At 60.5% G+C, this 23616-nt stretch overlaps 1 protein-coding gene across 1 annotated transcript; it reads right to left on the reverse strand.

Annotated features, from left to right (window-relative positions):
* Positions 1-2922: 2922 nt before the first annotated feature.
* On the reverse strand, positions 2923-18669 carry LOC142595953 (antigen WC1.1-like). Its single transcript, XM_075724821.1, has 11 exons — positions 18339-18669; positions 16816-16995; positions 16260-16574; positions 15018-15344; positions 14618-14932; positions 13948-14262; positions 13729-13764; positions 13303-13440; positions 12456-12551; positions 11896-12024; positions 2923-3215 (listed from the first exon to the last, which is right to left on the reverse strand). Exons 1-11 carry the CDS (start codon positions 18667-18669, stop codon positions 2923-2925), a joined length of 2475 nt encoding a protein of 824 aa, XP_075580936.1.
* Between the last annotated feature and the right edge of the window lie 4947 nt (positions 18670-23616).

Genomic DNA, 23616 nt, shown 5'->3' on the forward strand with positions numbered 1-23616 from the left:
GGACAGGGCTGGAGCAGAAATGGGGATGTGGGAAGGGCTCAGGACCAGGGCAGTGGCCATCTAAGCCCCAGAAAGGGATGGCACCCCAGTGCCCAGGACACGGTCTGCCCGCCTGTGGCACAAGAGGATCCCCTGGGAAGGAACAGAGGTTGTCCCAAAGCAGACTGCTTGAAGGTAAAGGACTGATTTACATCAGAGGCATTTCCAGCTGGCTGGTGAGAGCCCCGTGGGAGCTGAAGGACACCCCAGCCCCACGATGCAGGACCCCTTTTCATCCCAGAGCAAGAACCCCAAGTGGTACCCGCTCCCAGGGAAAGCTGGCCCTGGATGGGCCCCCTCGCAAGGGCACCGAGCCATTCCCATGGGAGCCTTGGGACTCAGGGCAGCTGGGAGTCCTGCTTGCCACATTGTTCCCCGAGCCCGGTGGGACCCTCAGGCAGGGCTCTCGCGGCAGCCCCCAGCCCCCTCCAGCCACCCCCACAGCCCAGCAGTGGCAGCTTTTGACAGTGGACAGCCCCGGTGCCTCCCCTTGGGAAGGAGCTCCCAGAACCCTTACCCTTGGTGGAGAGATACAGGAGCGTGGGGAACAAGCTGCTCAGCTCCAAGCTGACGGCCACGGTGCAGCAGCCCTCCATCGCACTTGCTGATGGCCCCTCAGCTCAGGGAAAGGGATGCTCTTTGCAGCTCCTTGCCAAAAACTCCTCTCCGACATGCCCCTACTTTCCCTGTCAGCGAGGGTCCTGCCTGTCAGCGAGGGTCCCCCAGCATGGCCCCGCTTCCTCCAAACCCCACTCCTGGCTGTGGAGCAGCTCCAAAGGGCAGCACTGGGGAGCCCCTGAGCAGTGCCCAGCAGCACCCAGGACTTGCCGGGAAGTGTCGGCACCTCTGCGGTGCTGGGGAGACCTCCCTGTGATGTGGGGCATCCCCCTGTGACATCAGCCCGCATCATTTGAAGGTGCATTATGACACCAGCAGGGAGACGGCACAGCTGGGGAGAGAGGAGAGACATTTCCCCTCTTGTCCTGGGCAACAGTCATCCCCTTTCTCACCAGTCCTTTTCCAAAAGCCCCGCCTGCCCCCTGCACCAACACGCCTGTGCTACTGGGAGCCCATGCGGGCAGGTGGGGTTTGGGGGTTGGCTGCAGTTGGGCAGTTACAAGAGATGGGATCGAAGGCCTGTGGGATGCAACAGCCCCTCCAGTGTGCCCAAACACTCCTCTCTGCTGCGTGTCGCTTGCGTGGCAGGAGTAGGATGGGCTTGACTGCACTGGTTTTGGCTGGGATGGAGTTAATTTTCTTCATAGCAGCCCATAGGGTGGGCCCTCCCCAGCCATCCAGACCAGGCCCTCCTACCAGTGCCCCCCTTCCATCCCAGCGATTCCCGCCTCCCAGCCAGGAGCCCTGTGGGGCTGAGGTTCAGAGAGACACAGGCAGAGGGGGTCTGGGGGTGCTGAGACCCCTCTGTCCCACTGCCAGGGCGCGCATGGGCCAGGGTCTCCTTCAGCACCCTGGGGGCAGGGAGGGGAGAGGGGCCTGGAGAAGAGCCCTTGGGGGTCTGTGCTTGAAGGCAGGGAAGGAGGATGCGGCTCCAGGCTGGAGCAGGGCAGGCGAGGCACAGCCCTCCCCATGGGCACCTAGGGCAGCCCCCGTCCAGCCCGGCCCTGGGGTTTGGGGCTTGTCCTCACCAAGCCCTCTCCAGTCAGGCGTGTCTGACCTGTCTCGGCCAGGTAGCTGAGCTTCCTCCACTGCAGGAGCTCTGCACAGGCGAGGAGAGTGTCCCTAGAGGCCTGCAGAAAAGCAGAGGCTGGGAGATGGCACCACAGCCCAGGCAAGGAGACCTGGCATCCTCCTGCTCTTGGCCAGGCTCCGAGCTCTTCCCAGCCCCTTAGGAGAAGAGGCAGCGGGGCACAGAGTCTGAACTGGGTTCAGTGCCCAGGGCAGGGACACAGGGCAGCCACCACCTCACATATCTCATGCTGCCGGCCAGCAGAACAGGGATCCTCAAGCGCTGCTGAGCTGCTGCCAGGGATGGGGGCAGACTGAAGGGCAAAGCAGGTGTAGGCCCACGGCTGTAGGCAGCGAGGGCTGGGCTCCCAGAGACACCAGAGCAGGACGGCACCAGCAGCACCTCCCCATGGGAATCCCCCAGCAAGACGCTTGGCTCCCCAGCTGCGGCTGCCCCAGCTGCTTCACGCCCAGGCTCCGGGCAGGCAGAGCTTTGGTCCCAGCACGCAGGGCCGGTCCCCCTCTGGCTGCATCTCCCCTCCCACCGCTCTCCCTGCCCCAGGCTGGGGGACAAGCTGCCTCTCCACCCCTTGCAACTGCTGCACCCCTCTGTGCAGACCAAGTTCACTGGCCCAGCGCAGGGGGACCTGGCGCAGCAGCGCTTCGTTCCTGGGGCTATCCTGCTCTCTGGGCGCTGGGACATGCCCTGGCCCAAACTGCGGGAGGTCTCTTGGGCACAGTCCGGGGGGACAGGGACTGGGGCTCAAAGCCCTGGCCTCCCACGCCTGCAGGGACAGCTGGGGAGCCTGTAGGGACTGGTGTGTTTGGTGGCCACGGGCTGCTGCTGAGTGCTGCTGGACCAGGCAGGGCAGCTCTGGGAAATGTCCGTGCCAGCTTCTCTGGCCCTGCTTGCACTGGCTCTGCAGGGACCTTTCCTACGGACTGCGCTGGAGGAGAGCTGAAAGGGTCGGCGGGGAGGAGGAAGGCAGCGGTGGGCCCAGGGCAGGGCAGGAGGGAAGCTCTGCCCTGTCCCCAGCGACTCAGGCACTGGGACCCCGAGGTGACACACATTCCAACAGTCCGACTGCCAACAGCCCTCGCCCCTGATGCCCAAGCCCCTCCCATGGTGTCAGCACACCCTTCCCCACACCACTGGTAGGGTTTGAAATCTGTACCTCGGCCACGCTCTCCATCTGGTCATTCATATGGAAGAAGAGTGGGATCGGGCTCTTCCACACATTCTTCTTTCTCTGTCTCCTGCTGTCCCTCACCACCAAACTCATCATTTCTCTGAGGCTGATGCAGAGCTGCTGCACCTGGCTGGACTTGTGGTAGGGAGGAGGACAGGAGGACTTCAGCAACAGCCGCTCCCTGCCCGTGGTGCGCAGGGGCATTAGTGTGGCCGGTGGGAAGGGACATGCTCCAGGGCCGGCTCCTGAACACAGGAGCTGTGGCCACATCTGCAGCCACAGCTGAACGGCCCTGGGCCCCTGAAAGGCCACACAAGAGGCGTGAGGAAGGGAGCAGCCCTGCCCGAGTGCTGCCCGCAGCGCTGGGCCCAACAGCAGCTGGCCTTGCAGAGTGCCCAGCGCTGCGGCTCAGGCTCCCACAGCAGCCTTACATCGTCAAAGAGCTGCAGGAGCTCCTCAGAGAGTTTTGGAGCAATGGGGCTGGCCCCATGCCTCTTCATAACACCCAACACATTCCTGAAGACAGACAGGACCTTCCTCTTAACGTCAGCATTGGCATCCTGCAGGCTCTCCATGATGCCTGGCAGCAGGACCTGCATTGTTCTTGCCTGCATGAAAAGCACGGTTTCCTTTTTGTGAAGCGGTGAAAGACCACCCTGACCCCTGAGTCACATGACTACTCCCTGGATTTAGAGGGTAGGGAAGCCAACCATCTGGGATCCCTTTCCAGGGAAGGGGGCATTGACAAAGCAATTGGAAAAGGGGCAAAACTGCTCAGCCTTTGGAGGCGACTTCTGTCAAGCGTGAAGGAAAGGTATCCCTTCAAGGAGGATGTTATATACCGCCCAGGTAAATGGACCACCGTAGAGAAGGGTAGCCAGTACCTGAGGGTATTAGGTGTGCTGGAGGTGATTTATAGTGACCTGAACGATGAGCAGTTACCCAAAGATCCAGATGAAGTCGGCTGCACACAACCCATGTGGCGGAAGGTGGTACGGAGCGCATCAGCATCGTATGCCAACTCGTTGGCAATACTGACCTGGAAAGATGACGAGGCACCAGTGGTGGATGAAGTGGCTAGACGACTCTGGGAATACGAAGAAAGTATCACTTCATCCCTACGGGCCTGTGTCTCGGCTGTGGAAAAACTGTCTGAAAAACTGTGCCAAGAGTTCCAACAACTCAGAGAGGATCTGTCCTACTCCCCACCTGTACGGACCAGTATCTCAGCCTTTAGGAGTCAACGTCCCTATGCTCAAGAGAGAGGATACAGAGGATACACACCACGGGGCACCCTGTGGTTTTACCTGCAGGATCACGGAGAGGACATGAGGAAGTGGGATGGAAAACCCACCTCGACCCTAGAGGCACGGGTGCGGGAGTTGCAAGGAAAAACTAGTACAAAAGGCGGTTCTCCCAGGAAAATTGCAGCTCCAGTTTCCAGTGAGCAGTTCCCCAGACAGAGGAAGAGGGCTGATTTCACTTCCAACCTTAATCAAGGGACTTTTGATTCACATTTACAGGAAGTGAACAGCGAATACTGTGACCAGTGTTAGAGGGGCCCTGCCTCCAGCCAGGTGGAGGAAAAAGACAATCGGGTTTACTGGACTGTGTGCATTCGATGGCCTGGAACGTCAGACCCACAGGAGTAGAAGGCTCTAGTGGACACCAGTGCACAGTGTACCTTAATGCCATCAAGTTGTAGAGGGGCAGAACCCATCTGTATTTCTGGAGTGACAGGGGGATCCCAACAGCTCACTGTACTGGAGGCTGAAGTGAGCCTAACTGGGAATGAGTGGCAGAAGCACCCCATTGTGACTGGCCCAGATGCTCCGTGCATCCTTGGCATAGATCACCTCAGGAGAGGGTATTTCAAGGACCCAAAGGGTACCGGTGGGCTTTTGGTAGAGCTGCCTTGGAGACGGGGGAAATTAAACAGCTGTCCACCTTGCCCGGTCTCTCAGAGGACCCTTCTATTGTGGGGTTGCTGAGCGTCGAAGAACAACAGGTGCCGATCGCCGTGCCACACATGTGAGAACTTCAATAGGAACTGCAGTCAAAGGCAGCCAAGTGGTGTGCCACAACTGACATCGCTAATGCATTTTTCTCCATCCCTTTGGCAGCAGAGTGCAGGCCCCAGCTTGCTTTTACCTGGAGGGGTGTGGGACCGACTGCCCCAGGGGTGGAAGCACAGCCCCACCATTTGCCATGGACTGATCCAGGCGGCACTGGAACAGGGTGAAGCTCCAGAACATCTGCAGTACATTGATGACATCATTGTGTGGGGCAATACAGCAGAAGAAGTTTTTGAGAAGGGAAAGAAAATAATCCAAATCCTTCTGAAGGCCGAATTTGCCTTTATGGCAAAGTAAGGTCAAGGGACCTGCACAGGAGATGCAATTTTTAGGAATAAAATGGCAAGATGGACGTCGTCAGATCCCAATGGATGTGATCAAACAAAATAACAGCTATGTCCCCGCCAACTAGCAAAAGGACACACAAGCTTTCTTAGGTGTTGTGGGTTTTTGGAGAATGCATATTCCAAATTACAGTCAGATCGTAAGCCCTCTCTACCAAGTGACCCGGAAGAAGAATGATTTCCAATGGGGCCCTGAGCAACAACAAGCCTTTGAACAAATTAAACGGGAGATAGTTCATGCAGTAGCCCTTGGGCCAGTCCGGGCAGGGCAGGATATTAAAAATGTGCTCTACACTGCAGCCGGGGAGAATGGCCCTGCCTGGAGCCTCTGGCAGAAAGCACCAGGGGAGACTCGAGGTCGACCCCGAGGGTTTTGGAGTCGGGGATACAGAGGATCCAAAGCCCGCTGTACTCCAACTGAGAAAGAGATACTGGCAGCATATGAAGGGGTTCGAGCTGCTTCGGAAGTGGTTGGTACTGAAGGCCAGCTCCTGCTGGCACCCTGACTGCCGGTGCTGGGCTGGATGTTCAAAGGGAGGGTCCCCTCTACACATCATGCAACTGATGCTGCGTGGAGTAAGTGGGTTGCACTGATCACACAGCGGGCTCGAATAGGAAACCCCGGTCATCCAGGAATCTTGCAAGTGATCATGGACTGGCCAGAAGGCAAAAACCTTAGAATATCACCAGAGGAGGAGCTGACACGTGCTGAAGAGGCCCCACTGTATAATAAATTGCCAGAAAATGAGAAGCAATATGCCCTGTTCACTGATGGGTCCTGTCGTCTTGTGGGAAAGCATCGGAGGTGGAAAGCTGCTGTATGGAGTCCTATACGACAAGTCGTAGAAACCAGTGAAGGAGAAGGGGAGTCGAGTCAGTTTGCAGAGGTGAAAGCCACCCAGCTGGCTTCAGATATTGCTGAACGAGAAAAGTGGCCAGTCCTTTATCTCTATACTGACTCATGGATGGTGGCAAATGCCCTGTGGGGGTGGCTGCAGCAATGGAAGCAAAGCAACTGGCAGCGCAGAGGCAAACCAATCTGGGTTGCCGCATTGTGGCAAGATAAAAATGTTTTTATAAGTACATCAGCAATAAAAGGAGAGCCAAGGAGGATCTCCATCCCTTGCTGGATGTGGGGCGGAACATTGTCACCGAGGACAAGGAAAAGGCTGAGGTACTTAACGCCGCCTTTGCCTCTGTGTTTAACAGCCAGACCGGTCATCCCCAGGGTACTCAGCCCCCTGAGCTGGAAGACAGGGACGGGGACCGGAATGGAGCCCTCATAGTCCAGGAGGAAGCAGTTAACGACCTGCTATGCCACCTGGACGCTCACAAGTCTATGGGGCCAGATGGGATCCACCCGAGAGTACTGAGGGAGCTGGCAGAGGAGCTCACTAAGCCACCCTCCATCATCTATCAGCAGCCCTGGTTAACAGGGGAGGTCACTGATGCCTGGAGGCTTGCCAATGTGACACCTATCTACAAGAAGGGCCGGAAGGAGGACCTGGGGAACTACAGGCCTGTCAGCCTGACCTCAGTGCCAGGAAAGATTATGGAGAGGTTCATCTTGAGTGAACTCAACAGGCAAGTGCAGGTCAACCAGGGGATCAGGCCCAGCCAGCATGGGTTCATGAAAGGCAGGTCCTGCTTGACCACCCTGATCTCCTTTTATGACCTGGTGACCTGCCTGGTGGATGATGGAAAGGCTGTGGATGTCATTTACCTGGACTTTAGCAAAGCCTTTGATACCGTCTCCCAAAACATTCTCCTTGGGAAGCTGGCAGCTCATGGCTTGGAGGGCGTAGTCTTTGCTGGGTAGAAAACTGGTTGGGTGGCCGAGCCCAGAGAATAGTGGTGAATGGAGTTAAGTCCAGTTGGCAGCCAGTCACGAGCGGTGTTCCCCAGGGCTCAGTTTTGGGACCAGCCTTGTTTAATATCTTTATCGATGATCTGGATGAGGGGATTGAGTGCACCCTCAGTAAGTTTGCAGATGACACCAAACTGGGTGGGAGTGTCGATCTGCTGGAGGGTAGGATGGCCCTGCAGAGGGACCTGGACAGGCTGGATCGATGGGCCGAGGCCAACTGGATGAGGTTTAACAAGGCCAAGTGCCAGGTCCTGCACTTTGCTTACAACAACCCCATGCAACACTATAGCCTTGAGGAAGAGTGGCTGGAAAGCTGCCTGGCCGAAAAGGACCTGGGGGTGTTGGTTGACAGTGGCTGAACATGAGCCGGCAGTGTGCCCAGGTGGCCAAGAAGGCCAACAGCATCCTAGCTTGTATCAGGAATAGTGTGGCCAGCAGGAGCAGGGAGGTGATTGCTGCCCTGTACTCGGCGCTGGTGAGGCCGCACCTGGAATGCTGTGCCCAGTTTTGGGCCCCTCACTACAAGAAAGACATTGGGGTGCTGGAGCGTGTCCAGAGAAGGGCAGCGGAGATGGGGAAGGGTCTGGAGCACAGGGCTGATGGGGAGCGGCTGAGGGAGCTGGGGGTGTTCAGCCTGGAGAAGAGGAGGCTGAGGGGAGACCTTATCGCTCTTTACAACTGCCTGAAAGGAGGGTGTAGTGAGGTGGGTGTTGGTCTCTTCTCCCAAGTAATTAGCGATAGGACGAGAGGAAATGGGATCAAGCTGCACCAGGGGAGGTTTAGGTTGGAAATTAGGAAAAATTTCTTCACGGAAAGGGTGGTCAAGCATTGGACCAGGCTGCCCAGAGAGGTGGTGGAGTCACCATCCCTGGAAGTGCTCAAAAAGCAGGTAGATGTGGCACTTGGGGACATGGTTTAGTCTAGTCTACCCTTGTTTGGTTTAGTGTGGACTTGGTAGTGTAGGTTCATGGTTGGACTGGATGGTCTTAAAGGTCTTTTCCAACCTAAACGATTCTATGATTCTATGACTCACGCAGCACCCTCTCAGCAGCAAAGACCCTGCCCTCCTGGGGATCGCTCCTTCCACCCACAGCCTCTCCCCGCAGCGCTGTTGCGAGCTCCCCGGGCAGGCTGAGTGCTGACCCTGGCAGGCGGCAGAGTCCCTGCCCCGGCACACAGCCCCCTGAGGCGCAGCAAAACTGCTTGGCAGGACAGCCCTGGACAGCCCTGGGGGTACTCCCGGCTTCACACCCCTGCAGCCATCCCCAGCAGAAGGCAGCGGTCATGCCTTGTCCCTCTAACAGTGAAGCAGGAAATCCCTGCTCCAGAGCATGTCCTTCTCCTCTGCACCAACCATGGGACGTGCCAGCTCTGGGAGATCCCTTCAGGACATTCTTGCACATTGCCCTGCAGCCAGGGATGTAACATGTCCACAGCTGTGAAGATTAAAGAAAGCGTACCCACCCCACCCCCCGCAATGAACAAGAATGGTGACCTAGGATCAACAGACGAGGAGAAGGCTGAGGTACTCAACAACTTCTTTGCCTCAGTCTTCACTGGCAACCTCTCTCCTCACCCCTCCCGAATAGATGGACCGCAAGATGGGGAACAGGGGGGTAAAGCCCCTCCCACACTGTAAGGGAAGATCAGGTTCGAGACCACCTGAGGAACCTCAATGTACATGAGTCTATGGGACCTGATGAGATGCATCCCAGAGTCCTGAGGGAAATGGCTGTTGTAGTTGCCAAGCCACTCTCCATGATATTTGAAAAGTCCTGGCAGTCAGGTGAAGGCCCTGGGGACTGGAAGAAGGGGAATGTTGTGCCCATTTTTAAAAAGGGAAGAAAGGAGGACCCTGGGAACTACCGACCTGTCAGCCTCACCCCTGTGCCTGGGAAGATCATGGAGCAGATCCTCCTAGAAGCTATGCTCGAGCACATGGAGGACAGGGAGGTGATTCGAGAGAGCCAGCACGGCTTCACCAAGGGCAACTCCTGCCTGACCAACCTCGTGGCTTTCTATGAAGGAGTGACTGCATCAGTGGACATGGGAAAAGCAATGGATGTCATCTACTTGGATTTCTGTAAAGCGTTCAACACGGTCCCCCACAACATCCTTCCCTCTAAATTGGGGAGATATGGATTTGATGGGTGCACTCTTTGGTGGATGTCCTGGTTTCAGCTGGGATAGAGTTAATTTTCTTCCTAGCAGCAGGACAGTGCTGTGTTTTGGATTTAGTAGGAGAAGAATGTTGATAACACGCTGATGGTTTAAGTTGTTGCTGGGTACTGCTTATGCTAGTCAAGGACTTTTTCAGCTTCCCATGCTCTGCCAGGCGCACAAGAAGCAGGGAGGGGGCACAGCCAGAATAGTTGATGCAAACTGCCCAAAGGGCTATTCCATACCATGTGACGTCATGCTCAGTATAGAAACTGGGGGGAGTTGGCCGAGGAGCAGTGATTGCTGCTCGGGGACTGTCTGGGTATCGATCGGTGGATGGTGAGCAATTGCATTGTGCATCACTTGCTTTGCATATTATTATTATTATCATCATTATTACCATTATTATATTGTTATCATTATCATTATTATTTTACTTTATTTCAATTCTTAAACTGTTCTTATCTCAACCCAGGAGTGTTTCTCACTCTTACTCCTCCGATTCTCTCCCCCATCCCATCGGGGTGAGCGAGCGGCTGTGTGGTGCTTAGTTGCTGGCTGGGGTGACAGCACGACAGGGAGGGACACAAAATTCCCTCTGCCATGGAAATGTGCCCACGTTAGCACCCTCCCAGCCAGGCCCTTCTCCAGGCCAGGGGCTGGATGACGGCTCTGGCTTCCAGTCCACGTCTCATGGGGATCCCTTCTCCCTCCCCCTGGCCTCTCCCTCCTCTGCCTCCCCCAGCGCTGAGGGAAAGGTCCCCCCACGCCCCCTGCTCCCACCCCTCCTGCACCTGCACACAGGCACTGCCCCAGCACAAACCCACACTGAGCCCCGTGGCCAGGCAGCAGGAGGGCAGGGGTTGGGGCTGAGGCGCAGCAGGAGGAGGGGCTGCCAGGGCTGCCATGGGGCCTTCCAGCCCCTGCCCAGGACGGAGGCAGCTGTGGGGCTGTGAGGGGAGTGCGGGGCTCTGCCAGGGCCCCAGGCAGCAAGAAGAGCCCATGGAGACTGGGGTGCTGGCAGAGGCAGCCAAGGGGCAATGCCAGCCCCGTGCTCCCCAGCAAGTGGCTCTGCACCCTGTGCCAGGGCAGTGGGGAGCAGAGCTGCCTCCTAACCAGTGTGGGAGGTGATGCGCGGGACGTGATAGCCCCTGGGGCTGGCTGGGGGGTCCAGGGCACCGCAGCCACCTGTGGGCTCACTTGTGTGGGGCCACAGCCCAGGGCTCAGCCCAACACGGCAGCTCTGTCGTGGCCTGTGTGCTGTGGGACCAGCATGGCCCAGGCAGGGCCTGGGGGAAAGAGCAGCTGGGGAAGCCCCAGGTGAGGAGATGGGCGCTCCCGCTGGGGCGCATCACAGCACCTTGCAGAGAGACAGTTTTGTTGGAAACTTTTGCTGGCAGGGTGGAAACGTCTCTGCCAGCAGGAATATTGCCCAGGGACCATGGGCTCTGGCAGCCCCACAGCCTGACCCCGAGCCCGCTGCCCCCGAGATGTGCCCCTTCCCCACCACCACATCTTTGTGCTCTGCTCCCCCCAGTCAGCCTCAGGGAGACACCCCGACAGCGGGGCAGGCAAGCACCAGCTCTGGGCCATACCCCAAAGGCTTTTAATAGGAACAGCTGTGGAGGCACAGCGTGAAACCAGGGGAATCAAAAGAGAGGCAATGGCCGGCTGTTTCTGCTGCCCGTGGGAAGAGGGAGACGGTTCCCTGGTGCTCACGGCTCTCCCAGCTGCAAAGTCCCCTCCTCGCTCCCGGCTGCACCCAGCTGCACGGCAGGGATGGGCTCTCCTGGCGCGGGGCTCAGGGATGGCTGTGCACTGAGCTCTGCTGTCGCAGCCTTTCTGTGCTCAGGGGGATGTGCCAGAGACACCTCTTCAGCATCGTCATAGCCTGTGCTCTCTGGGGACAGGGACCAGGCATCTCCCTCAGCTGCAGGGGCCCCAGCACTTCTCTGCGAGCGCAGGTTTGCCCCTGCAAGCAGCAAGGCAGGCCATTGCACGTTGGCCCCATGGGGTGCCCCTCCTGCTCTCTGCATCACCTGCCTCCCGTCTCCTCCTCCCTCCTGACATGTCCAGCTCCCTCTGCCAGCCCCGGGCCCCCCAGGGAAAACTCCCAGGGCAGGGTCCCCCATCCCAGGAGCTTGGGCTCTCCGTACGGCAGCGATTCACCCGGCACCAGGGATGGCATCCCATAAAGCGGCAGCGCCATCTTTCCCTCTCACCTCCAGGGGCATCCCTGGGCCCTGCTCCCTCCTCTGGTGCCCTGGGCATTTCCCAGGCTCCCTGCCCAGGGGCAGGATCCTCCCCAGGGGCAGAAACCTCCCTGGCATCATCATAGCCATGCGCTGGGTCACCTCCAGGCAGGACAGGGACGTCTGAAAGGAGAGGGGAGCTGGTGACACTGAGGAGATACATCTGCAGAGCAGAGGACGGGAGGATGCGCAGGGCCGTGGGGCTCAGACCCTGGTGTTGGCAGCACCCCAGGAGACTCCCCAGCTCTGATGGGGACACTCAGTGACACCGCTGTCCCTCACATGGCCGCAGGGAGGAGAGATCCACTCCTTCCCGCACCCTGTTACCTGGTGCTGAGCCCGGACCCTCCTCCTCCTTGCTGTCCGCGGGGTAGGGCTGCAGCTTGGCCAGGGACCCCTCTGAGTAGGAGCCTGGAGAGAGGCGCAGCGGCTGTTATGGGAGTGTGCTCTGCTGAGCCGGCTTGTGGTGAGTGCTGCTGGGGACGGGGGACCCACAGAGGCAGGGCTGTGTGGGGAGGAGGGCTCAGGACTCACCCTGCTCCCCTGGGACCAAGCCTGCCTCAACGGGGCTCCCAGAGCTGCCCCGGGACAGCCCCTTCCCTCAGCCCTGCGGTGCCACCCGGGGATTTATGCAGGGGCAGGCAGAGAGGGGCTGTCCCTGGCTGCGATGGGAAGAACTGCTGGGGAGGAAGCTCCTCTGCTGGGCCCAGGACCCGGCTGCTCTCCCCACACACCCCAGCGCTGCAGGGACCGTAGGCCAGGGGACTGCCGCGGGTCAGCCCTAGGTGGAGGTTTGGGGACAGAGCCCTGCAGATGTGCCCCCATGAGGGACCCACACCCACCTGAGCCGCTGAACCTCGCCCGCTTCTCCCATGCCGGGCCGTAAGCGATCTCCTCATAGACGGCGTCAGGGAAGGGCTCCCACGCTCTCGCCGAGCCTGCGGACAGGGCAGGGCTGGCCCAGGGACAGGCAGAGAGGGGACAGGATCCTGCTCTGCTCCCCCTGCTTTGGTCCCCGGGGCCAGCAAAAGGCTCTGGCCACAGCACAGCCCCGCTGCGCTGCCTGCTCACCGCTACCCCTTCCTCAGTGAGGGCAATGTCCCCACGGAGGTGATCTGGGGCAGCGACACCCTCACAGCGTCCCCTCAGAGACAGCCCTTGTGCCCCTCTGGCCCCTGGGTCAGCTCCCCGGTGCTGAGCTTGGAGCAGCTCCCGCCTCTCCTCTCCCCCTGGAGCTGCCCCCTCTCTGCCCCAGGGATCCATAGCACGGCCCCTGCCCTGCCGCGGGGAGGTCACGGTTGCACAGAGGAACAGCCTGGGGGCCTGAAACCACAGGGATGGACCCTGCTGCCCCACGTTCCTCCTGGCATCTCCCCTGCCCCACAGACCCCTCCAGAGCTGCCCGGAGCGCTGCCAGTGTCGTGTCCTCATATGTGTCCTCTCTGCTCCCATCTCGCCCAGCCCAGCTCTGCCATTTCTCTCCTCGCCCCGTCCCTAACTCCCGCCGTGCCTGGACTCTCTCTACCCCTTGCTGCTGGTGGCCCATGGCCCATGGTCAGGCGGTGGATGAGGCGGCACATGGCAATGAAGGCAGCACACACGCTTATCCCCCCAGCTCTGCCTGTGCCGCTCACTGACACCTGCCAGCACCCCTGGCCTTGCCAGGAGGCATCTTTCCCCGGGACCCACCTGCGCGCCCAGCCCTGGCGCTTCGCACTTGCCCGGCCAGGAGGGCCAGGAGCAGGCAGAGAAGGGCCCCCAGGACGATGCAGATGATGACGGGCAACGACAGTCTCCCGCTGCCGGTGGGACGGTCCCGGCTGGGATCTGCATGGGCAGGAAGAGAGAAAGGGCAGCAGCAGGCCTGGGAGAGGTGGGGGCTGGCACACCCCAGTGCTGCCCCCCACTACAGCAGGGGTAGGGGACCCCAGGAGTGAGGGATGAGGAAGCTCCCAGGCTGCTGGGTAAATGAGAGCCCTCCCCAACGCCCCTCCCCACTGCTGTCCCGGTGCCTCCTCTTGGGAGTTTCACACCCCAGCAAGGAGCCCCCTCCCTGCGGCTGTGGCTCACAGCTGGCCCCGAGAAGAGCCAGCGCTGGCAGGGAGGACAGGTTACCTGCTCGCGGGGTTGGTGCTGCCGTCCTGGGTGCAACTGCAGAGAAAGAAAAGAGAACAGCGTGGGACTCTGAGAGCTGAAGTGCCATTTGTGCCACCAGAAGCAGCAGGGTCTGGCACGTACAGTAAAAGCCCCTGTGGGCCCTGTCTCTGCGCTTGACTGTGCCTGGCAGGGAGCAGGAGCTGGGGCGATGCTGGTGCCCAGGAAGCTCAGAATTACCACTGCAGGTGATGTGGGTCTCCTCTCGCAGGTCATCGCACGACCGTGGGTCCCAGGGAGCAGAGGGACACTGCCAGAAGGAGCTGTTTCTCTCCCCACACTCCACGCGATCCAGCCAGGCGTGGCCAGACACCCTACCAGAGGGCAGGCGTGTTTCCAGGGTCCCCGCGTCCCCGCAGCCCAGCTCCTTGCATGCCAGCGACACCGTTTGGAGAGTCATTGAGTTGGAGCAAACGCTCCCCCATTTGCCATTGTAGAAAACCTGCAGGCGCCCGGAGCAGTTGCTGCCATTCCCCAGCATCAGGGCCATGAAATCTGGGAGGAAAGGCCCCAGAGGGGCACAGGCTGTTGTGGGGCTGTGGGAGCAGAGAAGCCTCTTCCCCCCACAGGCCCTGGCCAGGCAGGGGCACGGCCAGCAAGTCACCCTTTTGCCAGGGGCCGAGAGAAGTCCCTGACGGAGAGACACCCATGCCCTCCCCGCTAAGCCCTGGGCACAGCTCAGCTGACAAGGGACCCCCCGTGGGACCGAGGGGCTTCGTGCAGGGGTGTCCCCAGGACAGGCTCGGGCAGGGGCTCCGAGGCAGCCAGGCACAGCCTGGGCCGTTGCCGGCTCTCCCCTCGTCCCGGCCTCCCCGGGCGCTGGGCTCCCACCACAGCTCCCGGCACAGACCTGAGCAGACGACTCCTGCGTCCTCTTTGTGCGCGCAGTCGTGCTGCCCCCAGGACCCTGCCGGGCAGTCCCAGAGAGCAGCTTCGGCCCCGGAGCAGTTCACGCCATCCAGCCAGATCTGACCGGAGCCTTCCCCGAAGCGAGCGGAGCCGACCGCCTCCACCGCCCCGCCGCAGCCCAGCTGCTGGCAAACGATGGCGGCATCAGACAGGTCCCAGCCATCGTCGCAGACGGTCCCCCAGCTGCCCTGGTAGTAGATCTCCACTCTCCCAGCGCAGCGCCCGGGCCCCTTCACCAGCCGCACCTGCCGGCTCCCTGCAGCAGGAAGAAACCCCAGCTGCCCTCAGGGGCTGCTGCCCACCCAGCCCAGAGCCCGGGGGGCCCGTGCAGTGCCACTCACCCGCGCACACGACCCCCACGTCCTCCGCAATCCCTGCCGCCGCTGCGCTCTCGGGCAGGGAGGTGTTGCAGAGGCTCAGCTCGGCCTCGTGCCCTGCGCACCGCACCCCTCGCAGCCCCACGGGACCCGTCCCTCTCTGAGGCTTCGCGGGGTTGTAGGCTTTTTCTGCCTCTCTGCACCTCAGCTGACGGCACACCACGCTGGCCTCCCGCACGTCCCACTCGTCATCCAGGACTCGGCCCCACGTCCCGCGCTGCAAGATCTCCACTCGTCCGTCGCACCGGCTCCCTCCACCCACCAGCCGCAGGGCCGTGGAGCCAGCGGGGCCTGGGGACAGCAGCCGTGCCCCAGCCCTCGGCAGCACCACAGAGCCCACAAACCTGCAGCACCTCCCCAGGCTCTGCAACCCGCACAGCACCCTGCAGCTCACCCGCCTGCCCCAGCCCTCTGCACTCAGCTTCAGGAGCACGTTTCCACAGGATTGCTTTCCCAGGCCCTGAGCAAGACGCTGTCTTTGCTCTTGGTGGGGCAGAGCCACCCAACACGTCTCTGCTGAGGCCGATGGGGCAGCTCCCGCAGGAGGGAGCAGCAGCCGGTGCAGGGACCCGGGCACAGGCAGTGCTGGCCAAGCCTTGCCCAACCTCAGCGCTGACACCGGCGCTGCTGAGACAGCAGGCAGAGCCCGCACGTCTGTGCCCCTCTGCATCCCTGGGTTTGGGGTCTGGGCGCCTGTGTCCCTGGCAGGGAGCAGAGCACGGGGGGCCTTTCTGAGCAAACAGCACAAGGTTGGGTCTTGTGCTGACCAGAAGCACCAGGAGCAAGGGCAAAGCCCAGCCCCGCTCTGCACCTCACCCCCCAGGTCTGCTGCTGGGGGCACCTGGGCAGCCCCCACAGGCGTGGGATTGGGCTCTGGGGGGTCTCTGTGGGGCTGGGACAGGGCTGTCTGCAGCCAGAGGGATGGAGCTGAGCCCCACAGCCCTATCCTGGGCCTGTCCTGCAGCAGCAGAGCAGAGGACCCCGCGCCTGGCGCTGGCCGCAGGGCCTGAGCCACTGCCCTGGGGGGCAGAGATGCCTGACCTCGTTCACTCTTCAGCTCTCCCACATCAGAGCCGTCGGTGAGAGCAGGCAAAGCCCTCCAGGTTGCTCCTGGTGCAGGCAGGGTTTCTCAAGGGACAAATGCAGCTGGTGCTGCCACGGGCTCCCCTGCTTTGGGTGGCCATGGCACCTTTTCCCAGCACCCACCTGAGCAAATGACAGCAGCGTGGTTCTCGGGGGAGCACGGTGAGGCCCCCAGGGCAGTCACTGGGCACTGTCCCAGGTGGGCTTCAGTCCCCTCACAGTGGAATGAGTCTCTCCACACAGGTCCGGTTCCACTCCCAAAATGCCCTCCTCTGGGAATGGACTCAGCAAACCCGCAGTCGAGGTGACGACAGAGAACGTGGGCGTCCAAGAGATCCCAGCGGGAGGCACAGAGGGTGCCCCAGGTGCCCAGCACCTGCACCTCCACTCGCCCCTCACACGCCGTGCTGCCGTTCACCAGCCGGAACCCTGTGTACTCTGGGTACAGGGAACGATGACAGAGTGCGCACCCAGCACGGCACGGTCCCTGCCCTGCTCCCCTGTCCCCAGCACACCCCCGGATATGTAACACCCCACCCTGAGTCCTTACGTGTGCAGGTGACACTGACAGCATTGGCATGGGTGCAAGGCTGGTCCCTGGGGGATCCCCTGGGGCAGAACATGAGAAGGGATTCGTTCCCGGCACACTGCAGCTCTCTGTCCCACATGGGACCCACACCTTCTCCAAAGCGAGCTGCCCCAGGCACGGACAGGGGTACGCCACACTGGAGCTCCCTGCAGACCACCTCGGCAGCTTTGGGACCAAAGTCGGAGTCACAGACAGTCTTCCACTGGTTCCCGTCATGGACCTCCACGCGTCCCGAGCAGGGGCTGTCCCCTCCGACCAGCTGGACAAATCCTGGAACAACCAAAGACCCCTCAAGCTCTCCCAGAGCCCTCTGGCAGTTACGTGCCTACATCCCAGCTGCTCTGCAAGGTGGCCACAGGCAGAGAGACCGCAACCACCCACCGCTGCCAGTGGGTGCCGATGGCACAAACACACCAGGGCCCCCCTGCCGCTCCTCAGGCATCATCACAGCACTTGTGGGCTTGCTGCTGTCCCAAAGCCCCAGCCGTAGGCACTGCTCAGGCACACTGCTGCTGTCCTGGAGACCCTGGGCTTCCTGGCACCAGCCACAGGCACTGCAGTACCCAGAGCACTTGGGGCCCAGGGGGACTGGCCCAGGCCCTGCTGGCTGCTGCAGCCTCATCTGTGCACTGAGCTCAGGGCCAGGATGAGGAGCCCCTTGGAGCTGCCAGAAACACAGCCTTTCTTTCCGGGCCGTCTCAGGCTGTTAGGTGGCACATGGGACAGGGCAGAGGTATGGCACGGCTGTATCCGCAGCCACTGTCTGTGCCAGATCCCCACGCTGGCACCTGCCCAGGGAGGGGGCCCTCAGCCAGGGCCAGAGTGCAGTGCCAGGCACGCACATCCCCACCAAGGGCCAGGCAGAGGGCAGGAGAGCGGGCAGAGGAGCAGCCCTGGGCTGACACGATCTCCCGGTGCAAGCACAGGCACTGAGGACAGTGCAAGTGCTGGCAAAGCCCCTGTGGCACAGGGCAGCCGCGGGCTGGGGCAGGCAGGAAAGGCTGGGCAGCAGCTTGGCCCTGCCTGCCTGGGGCCGTATCCCCATGGGCTGGAACTCATGGGGGGACCCTGGGAGAGGAATGAGGTGCCACGGGCCACCCTGCTCCTCTGCCCAAGGCCAGCGCTCCTCCCCTCTGAACATCCCTTTGCTGAGGCTGAGGGACTCCTCTCTGCCAGCAGGCACAACCCAAAAGTCCCTTGCCATCTCATGCCCTTCCCCGGGGCTCTGGGTGGCCACGTGAGCAGCTCCCGGTGCCTCTGGCATGGGGGGACCTGGCCCTCGGCAATGCCAGACAGGTCCTGGCTGAATGGGAGGAGAAAGATGGGAACCAGCAGCCATCCCGGGGCAGGGAGAGGGATTAATCTCCCAGCCCCAGGCCCCCACTGAGGGTGGGCTGAGCCACCTTGGGGCCTGGCAGTGGCTGGACACACAGGGTGGGCTCCCCTTGCTCTTTCCTCAGGGACCAGGCACAGCAGCAATGACAGTCCCAGCTTGGCAGTCTCATCAGCCACACTGAGCCCTGCTCCAGTGCCCGCTTGTTGCTCCCTGAGGGCACAGCCAGGTCCCTTCCCCTGTCCCGGTCCCAAAGGTGGGGAACAGGCTGGCCCCTTACCTGAACACGTCACTCCAGCATCAGCATAGTGATTACAGTAGTGTTGTCCCCATCCACGGTGTGTACAGTCAGACAGGGCAGACTCAGTTCCACGACAATCAACCTCATCCATCCATATGGGGCCAGATCCTGGCCCGAAGTGCCCGTATTTAGGAGCTGTGACAGCAGACCCACAGCCCAGCTGCTTACAAACCACTGCAGCATCCTTCATGTCCCAGTAGTCACCACACACGGTTCCCCACCGGCCCTGGTGTTTCACCTCCACTCGCCCAGCACAGCGCCCGCCGCCATCCTCCAGCCTCAGCTCTGCAGCCCCTTCAAACAGCAACATGGGACCGGTCAGGAGAGTGCCGAGCTCCAGACTGCAGGTCTAAGGGTCACCCCTGCCCAGGCCGAGTCACAGGCACCGGGGTGGGAGCCCCTTCCCCTCCAGGCTGTCCCTGCAGCAGTTTTGGGGTCCCTCCTGTCCCCACGGTCTGTGCGTGGCTGGGGTGCCCAACTCCAGCCCTGCTGGGCGATTCACCACCCCACAGCCCTTGGCACCTCTTCCCACGCCAACGGCCCCTGCCCGTGCCCACCCACACACCATGCCCCCAGGCCCTGCACAGGGCACCGTCTCCTCCCCAGCCAAGCACACCCTGCACAGCCCCATGCCCCCACGCCCGCAGCTTCCCCGGCCACCACCTTCCCTGGCACCACCCAAGCCCACACCACCCCCAGGGCTTTCTGTGTCCTCAGGGAGCACCGACACAATCCCAAGGATCCCCCCAACCCACGTCCCCTCCTCGCCCCTGGCATCAGCCCAGCCCCTGTGCTTGGCCGGGGCCCCCAGGAAGGAAAATCCTCTGCAGCCTGCGAGTGCAGACAGCCCGCTCCCCTTCTCTCTGGGGGACACAAACTGCCTTCCTGGGGTCGGGGCTCCCCTGCGCCCGGGGGCACTGAGCAGCACACAAACCTTGCGGGGCACCCCGCAGATTGGCTGTGCCCTGGGGATCCCGCAGTGCTGCCATCACCCCCTGGGCCACTGCTGGTCCCAGGGGCACAGCCCAGGGAACAAGGAGCCCAAAAGGGTACCCCAGGATGGGGGATGTCTCTAAATGCAGCCAGACACGGGCTGCCTTAAAGACAGAGAGGCACAGGGAAAGGCAGAAGGTCCATGGACGTGAGCACCTTCTGACCCTTGTCCCAGTGTTGCCGGGAAAGCAACCCCAGCCCCAAAGGGATCCTGATACCCCGCCGCTACCCACTGGCCCTGGGCGGTGAGACAAGGGAGCCAGCACTTACCCCTGCACAGCTGCACCCAGAGGAGCAGGCACAGCACCCGAGGGGACAGGAGTCCCTCCATCCCCATCCTGAGCCTGCTGCCCCGCTGGCACAGCCCTGCTGCGCCCCGCTCCCTGCCACGGCTCTGGGCAACTCACGGGGACAACGACGATGGCAGGCTGATATATCTCTGCAGATGCCGACCCAGCTGCAGGAGGAGCCAAGCGAAGCAGCAGCACCTTTTTAGACATGAGCGGCAGCTATCTCCCCTCCGACACAGACCAGTCCTCCAATGAACTTCTCCAGCGCCGTTCATGACCATATATGAGGGACATCTCTGTCCCACTGCGGGCGTCAGGGTCACTGCGGTGGGGGATCGTCACAGGACGAGCTGAGCGTGGAGGGGAAAGGAGTCTGTCACCCCTTGCAGCCTGCTGTGGGGACAGGGAGCACTGAGCATCTCCTGCACTGGGCTCATCCAAGAGCCCAAGGCGTGAGTGTCCCGACGCCCCCGAGACATGGGAAGCACAGGGCTGGGACTGCCGCGCGACCTGTGTCAGGATGGGAAGGGAACAGCCCCTTCCCCTGCCACAGCCCCTGCTGTGCTGGCAGCAGCAGCTGGGAAAAAGCCTTGGCCAGGGGAAGAGCTCCATGCCAGCAGTGCTGGCTCACGCCTCCCTCCCTGGAGAGACCCACGGTGGGTCCCTCGCAGGAGCCGGAGCTGGGACATGGCCCTGCCCTGGCAGCAGACACGCAGCCCCGAGGCTCAGACATGTCCCTGGCTCTCAGCGTGTCACTGCGGTGCCGTTATTCCCCGCGGGTGGATCGGGACCTGGAGCCTGCAGGTGCACAAACCACAGCCCACGTGGCCTCGCAGCGCTCGCCGCGCTCCCCTGGCAGCGCCCGTGCAGGAAGTCTGTGGTTTCCTCCTGGCACCGTGCCCAGGCACATCCCTGCCGTGCCCCCGAGCCACCCCCAGCCCCACTGCTCCAGCCAGGGCTGCAGGGGCTGCTCCTTCGGCCTGGCAGCCACGGGGCCAGGCAGCTCCCGTCCCCCGTCGTGCCCCTCTCATGCACACGGCCGCTCTGCACCCAGCCCCACGGCCACGGGTGCCATCGGTGACGTGACCTCACCCCCTCCTGCTGCCACTGCTCTGTGCTCATGGCTTACACTGTCACACCTCTGCCTGTGGTGCATGGGCTCCTGATGATGATGCTTCTTCCAAAAAGCCACATTTGGGTAGGGGCTCCATATGATCTGCATGACATCAGAAGCACCCACACAAGCCACATGCCTGCTCTTGGCCTAAAAGCTATTCCAGCAGCAGGGAAATCACAGGCTCGTACACAAGCCATGTGCATACTGCTGGCCTATCCGCCACGCAGCTACAGGTGATGTCACAGCATCTCCACCTGCCATGGACCTGTTCCTGGCTTACCAGCTATGCGGGCACTACTGACATCACAAGGACATTCACAAGCCATGTGCCAGCTCCTGGCCCATCATCCGCTCAGGCACCAGCAGCCTCACAAGCACCTACACAATCCATAAGCCTGCTCCTGGCCTATTAGCTCCTCAGGCCTGAGTGACCTCATAAGAACCTGCACAACCCATGGGCCTTCTCCTGGCTTGTGAAGTATTCAGACACCAATGATCTCACAAACCCCTACACAAGCTTTGCGCCTTCGCCTGGCCTATCAGCTCCTTGGGAACCGGTGACCTCACAACCACCCCCACAAACCATGTTCCTGCTCTTGCCCTGTCAGCTCTTCAGGAAGCAATGACCTCACAAGAACCTACAGAGTCCAGGGGCCTGCTCTGGGCCTATCAGCTACTCTGCCAAGAGTGACCTCACAAGCACATCTCCCCCTGTTTGCCATGTACTCCTTGTTGAGGTATTCAGTCTACAGTGACCTCACAAGCACCTCTACAAGCCTTGCACCTGGTCCGGGCCTATCAGCTACTCTGCCAAGAGTGACCTCACAAGCTCCTACACAAGCCATGAGCCTCCTCTTGGCCTATCAGCTACTCAGGCAGCAGTGACCTCACAAGCACATACCAGCCTAGGTGCTATGTGCTCGTGTGGTGCAGTGACCCCAGACGGCAGCTAAACCCCCACCCAGGCACTCACTGCCTCCCTCCCAGCAGGATGGGGGAGACAACTGGAAGGGCAACAGCAAGAGCAAAACTCATGGGTGACGATAAACACAGTTGAAGAAGTGGAGGGAACAAGAGAAAAGGAAAGAAGGGATGGAGAAGCACTCACTCACCCCAGCAGACCGATGCCCAGCCAGTCTCTGAGCAATGGCTCCTTTGGAGAAACTCCCCTCCCAGCTGTATTTCTTAACAAGATGCCAGATGGCATGGACTATCTCTTTGGTCAGTTCGGGTGGGCTGCCCTGACCTTGTCCCCTCCCAGCCTCTTGCCCACCCCCTGCCTCCTCGCCGTGGGGACGCAATGAGACACAGAGAAGGCCTTGACATTACGCCAGCACTGATCAGCAATAGCCACAGCGTCACCGTGTTATCAGCACTTTTTTAGCCACCAGCGCGCAGCACAGCACCATACGTGCTGCTGTCAAGAAAATGAACTCTACGCCAGCCAGACCCAGGACAATCTCCACCCCTTATTACAGACCATTTGCATCCTGCTCAAGGCCTGCAGGATTCAATGCATTTCCATCAACCACCACCCCCTGCTTCCCTGTCCTTTGACATGACATACACACAGGGTACTGGGTTTGGCTGGTGTGGCTCAGGTGGACCTGGACAAGTCCCAGCCCACTCCTGACGTCTCCCCTCACTCAGTCATCTGGAGTTTTTTGCAACATTCAATCAGGTCATCAAGCTAAGGATGAGGCAAAACATGTAGCACCAGCCTGCCCCCCACAATGGTCTTACAGGGAGCTGTGAGATGCCCCCAACCATGGGGGAAGGGAGCTCACCTCCACCATTAATCTTCTTAGTGTGACCCCTCAAAGTGCACTGTGCAGTTCACAGGCCCATTGGCTGCTTTTTCTCATTCATGTGGTTCTTCTGGGGGATTCCCTTGGGGTCTTTTCCTCTTTGTCCCCATGCACGTGGTCTTCTGAAGCTGGCATTTTGTCCTGGTTTTCCATTTTCACGGAGAGCATGGCCTGTGTCTTGCAGCACTGGTCAAAGCCCAGAGCCTGCCCCAGTAAGCCTGCATGGCCGCCCTGCAGGGCTGGGCTGGGCTGGGCTGGGCTGGGCTGGGGAGGATTCCCAGTCCGGCTCACAGCACTGGGCTCTTCTTTGCAGGTGACAGGATTTGCTGTGGGGGCCCCTTGGAGGCCTCCTAGACGCGGGCCGTAGCCCTTGGGCATGTTCCAGCTTGCCCACGCCCCACCACTTTTCGGGCACCCCTCTGCCCTCCTGAAGTGCCCCCAGCCCCACCCTGCCAGGGCTTGTTCTGCAGCCTGGTAAAGTGGGGGACCCCGACCTGGCCTTCTCCTTTTGTTTCTATTCACATTTGAACATTAATTGCTCACTCCACTAGCTCTTATTCCAAAAAAGGTTTTATCCATTTCATACCGATGTGTTTATGGCTACATATATTTACTTTCTCTACCTTCATAAATGTTTACATGTGTATATAAATCTATACATGAATACATAGGTATACATCCACAAGAATCAGAATAGGTGCTGGAATAGGACTGGATTCCACCTGTCCGTTTGGGCATCTAGCTGTTAACTAGAATTTTGTGGGACCAAGGCCCACCTGTCTAGACCAAGGCCCTAGCTTAATTAAAGTGTCTGCGTTGCACTCAGGAGATGCAGTTAGTGTCCTGCGGGTCTTAGCAGAAACTAAGAGGGTTTAACTCTTGTTTAAGGCTTTGAAGGCCTTTGGTTTTGGCTATGCTAAGTTTCTAAATGATGGTCAAAATTATGGGGGAGATAGGTAGTAGTAGGGCCGATAGGGAGGTGAGGATGGCAATCAGGGTGCTTGTTGATTTGCTGACGTGCCACTGTTTTATGTGGTTTGTGGAGTTTG

This window comes from Pelecanus crispus, chromosome 25 (genome assembly GCF_030463565.1).
Source record: "Pelecanus crispus isolate bPelCri1 chromosome 25, bPelCri1.pri, whole genome shotgun sequence".
In the NCBI taxonomy this organism is placed as follows: Eukaryota; Metazoa; Chordata; class Aves; order Pelecaniformes; family Pelecanidae; genus Pelecanus; species Pelecanus crispus.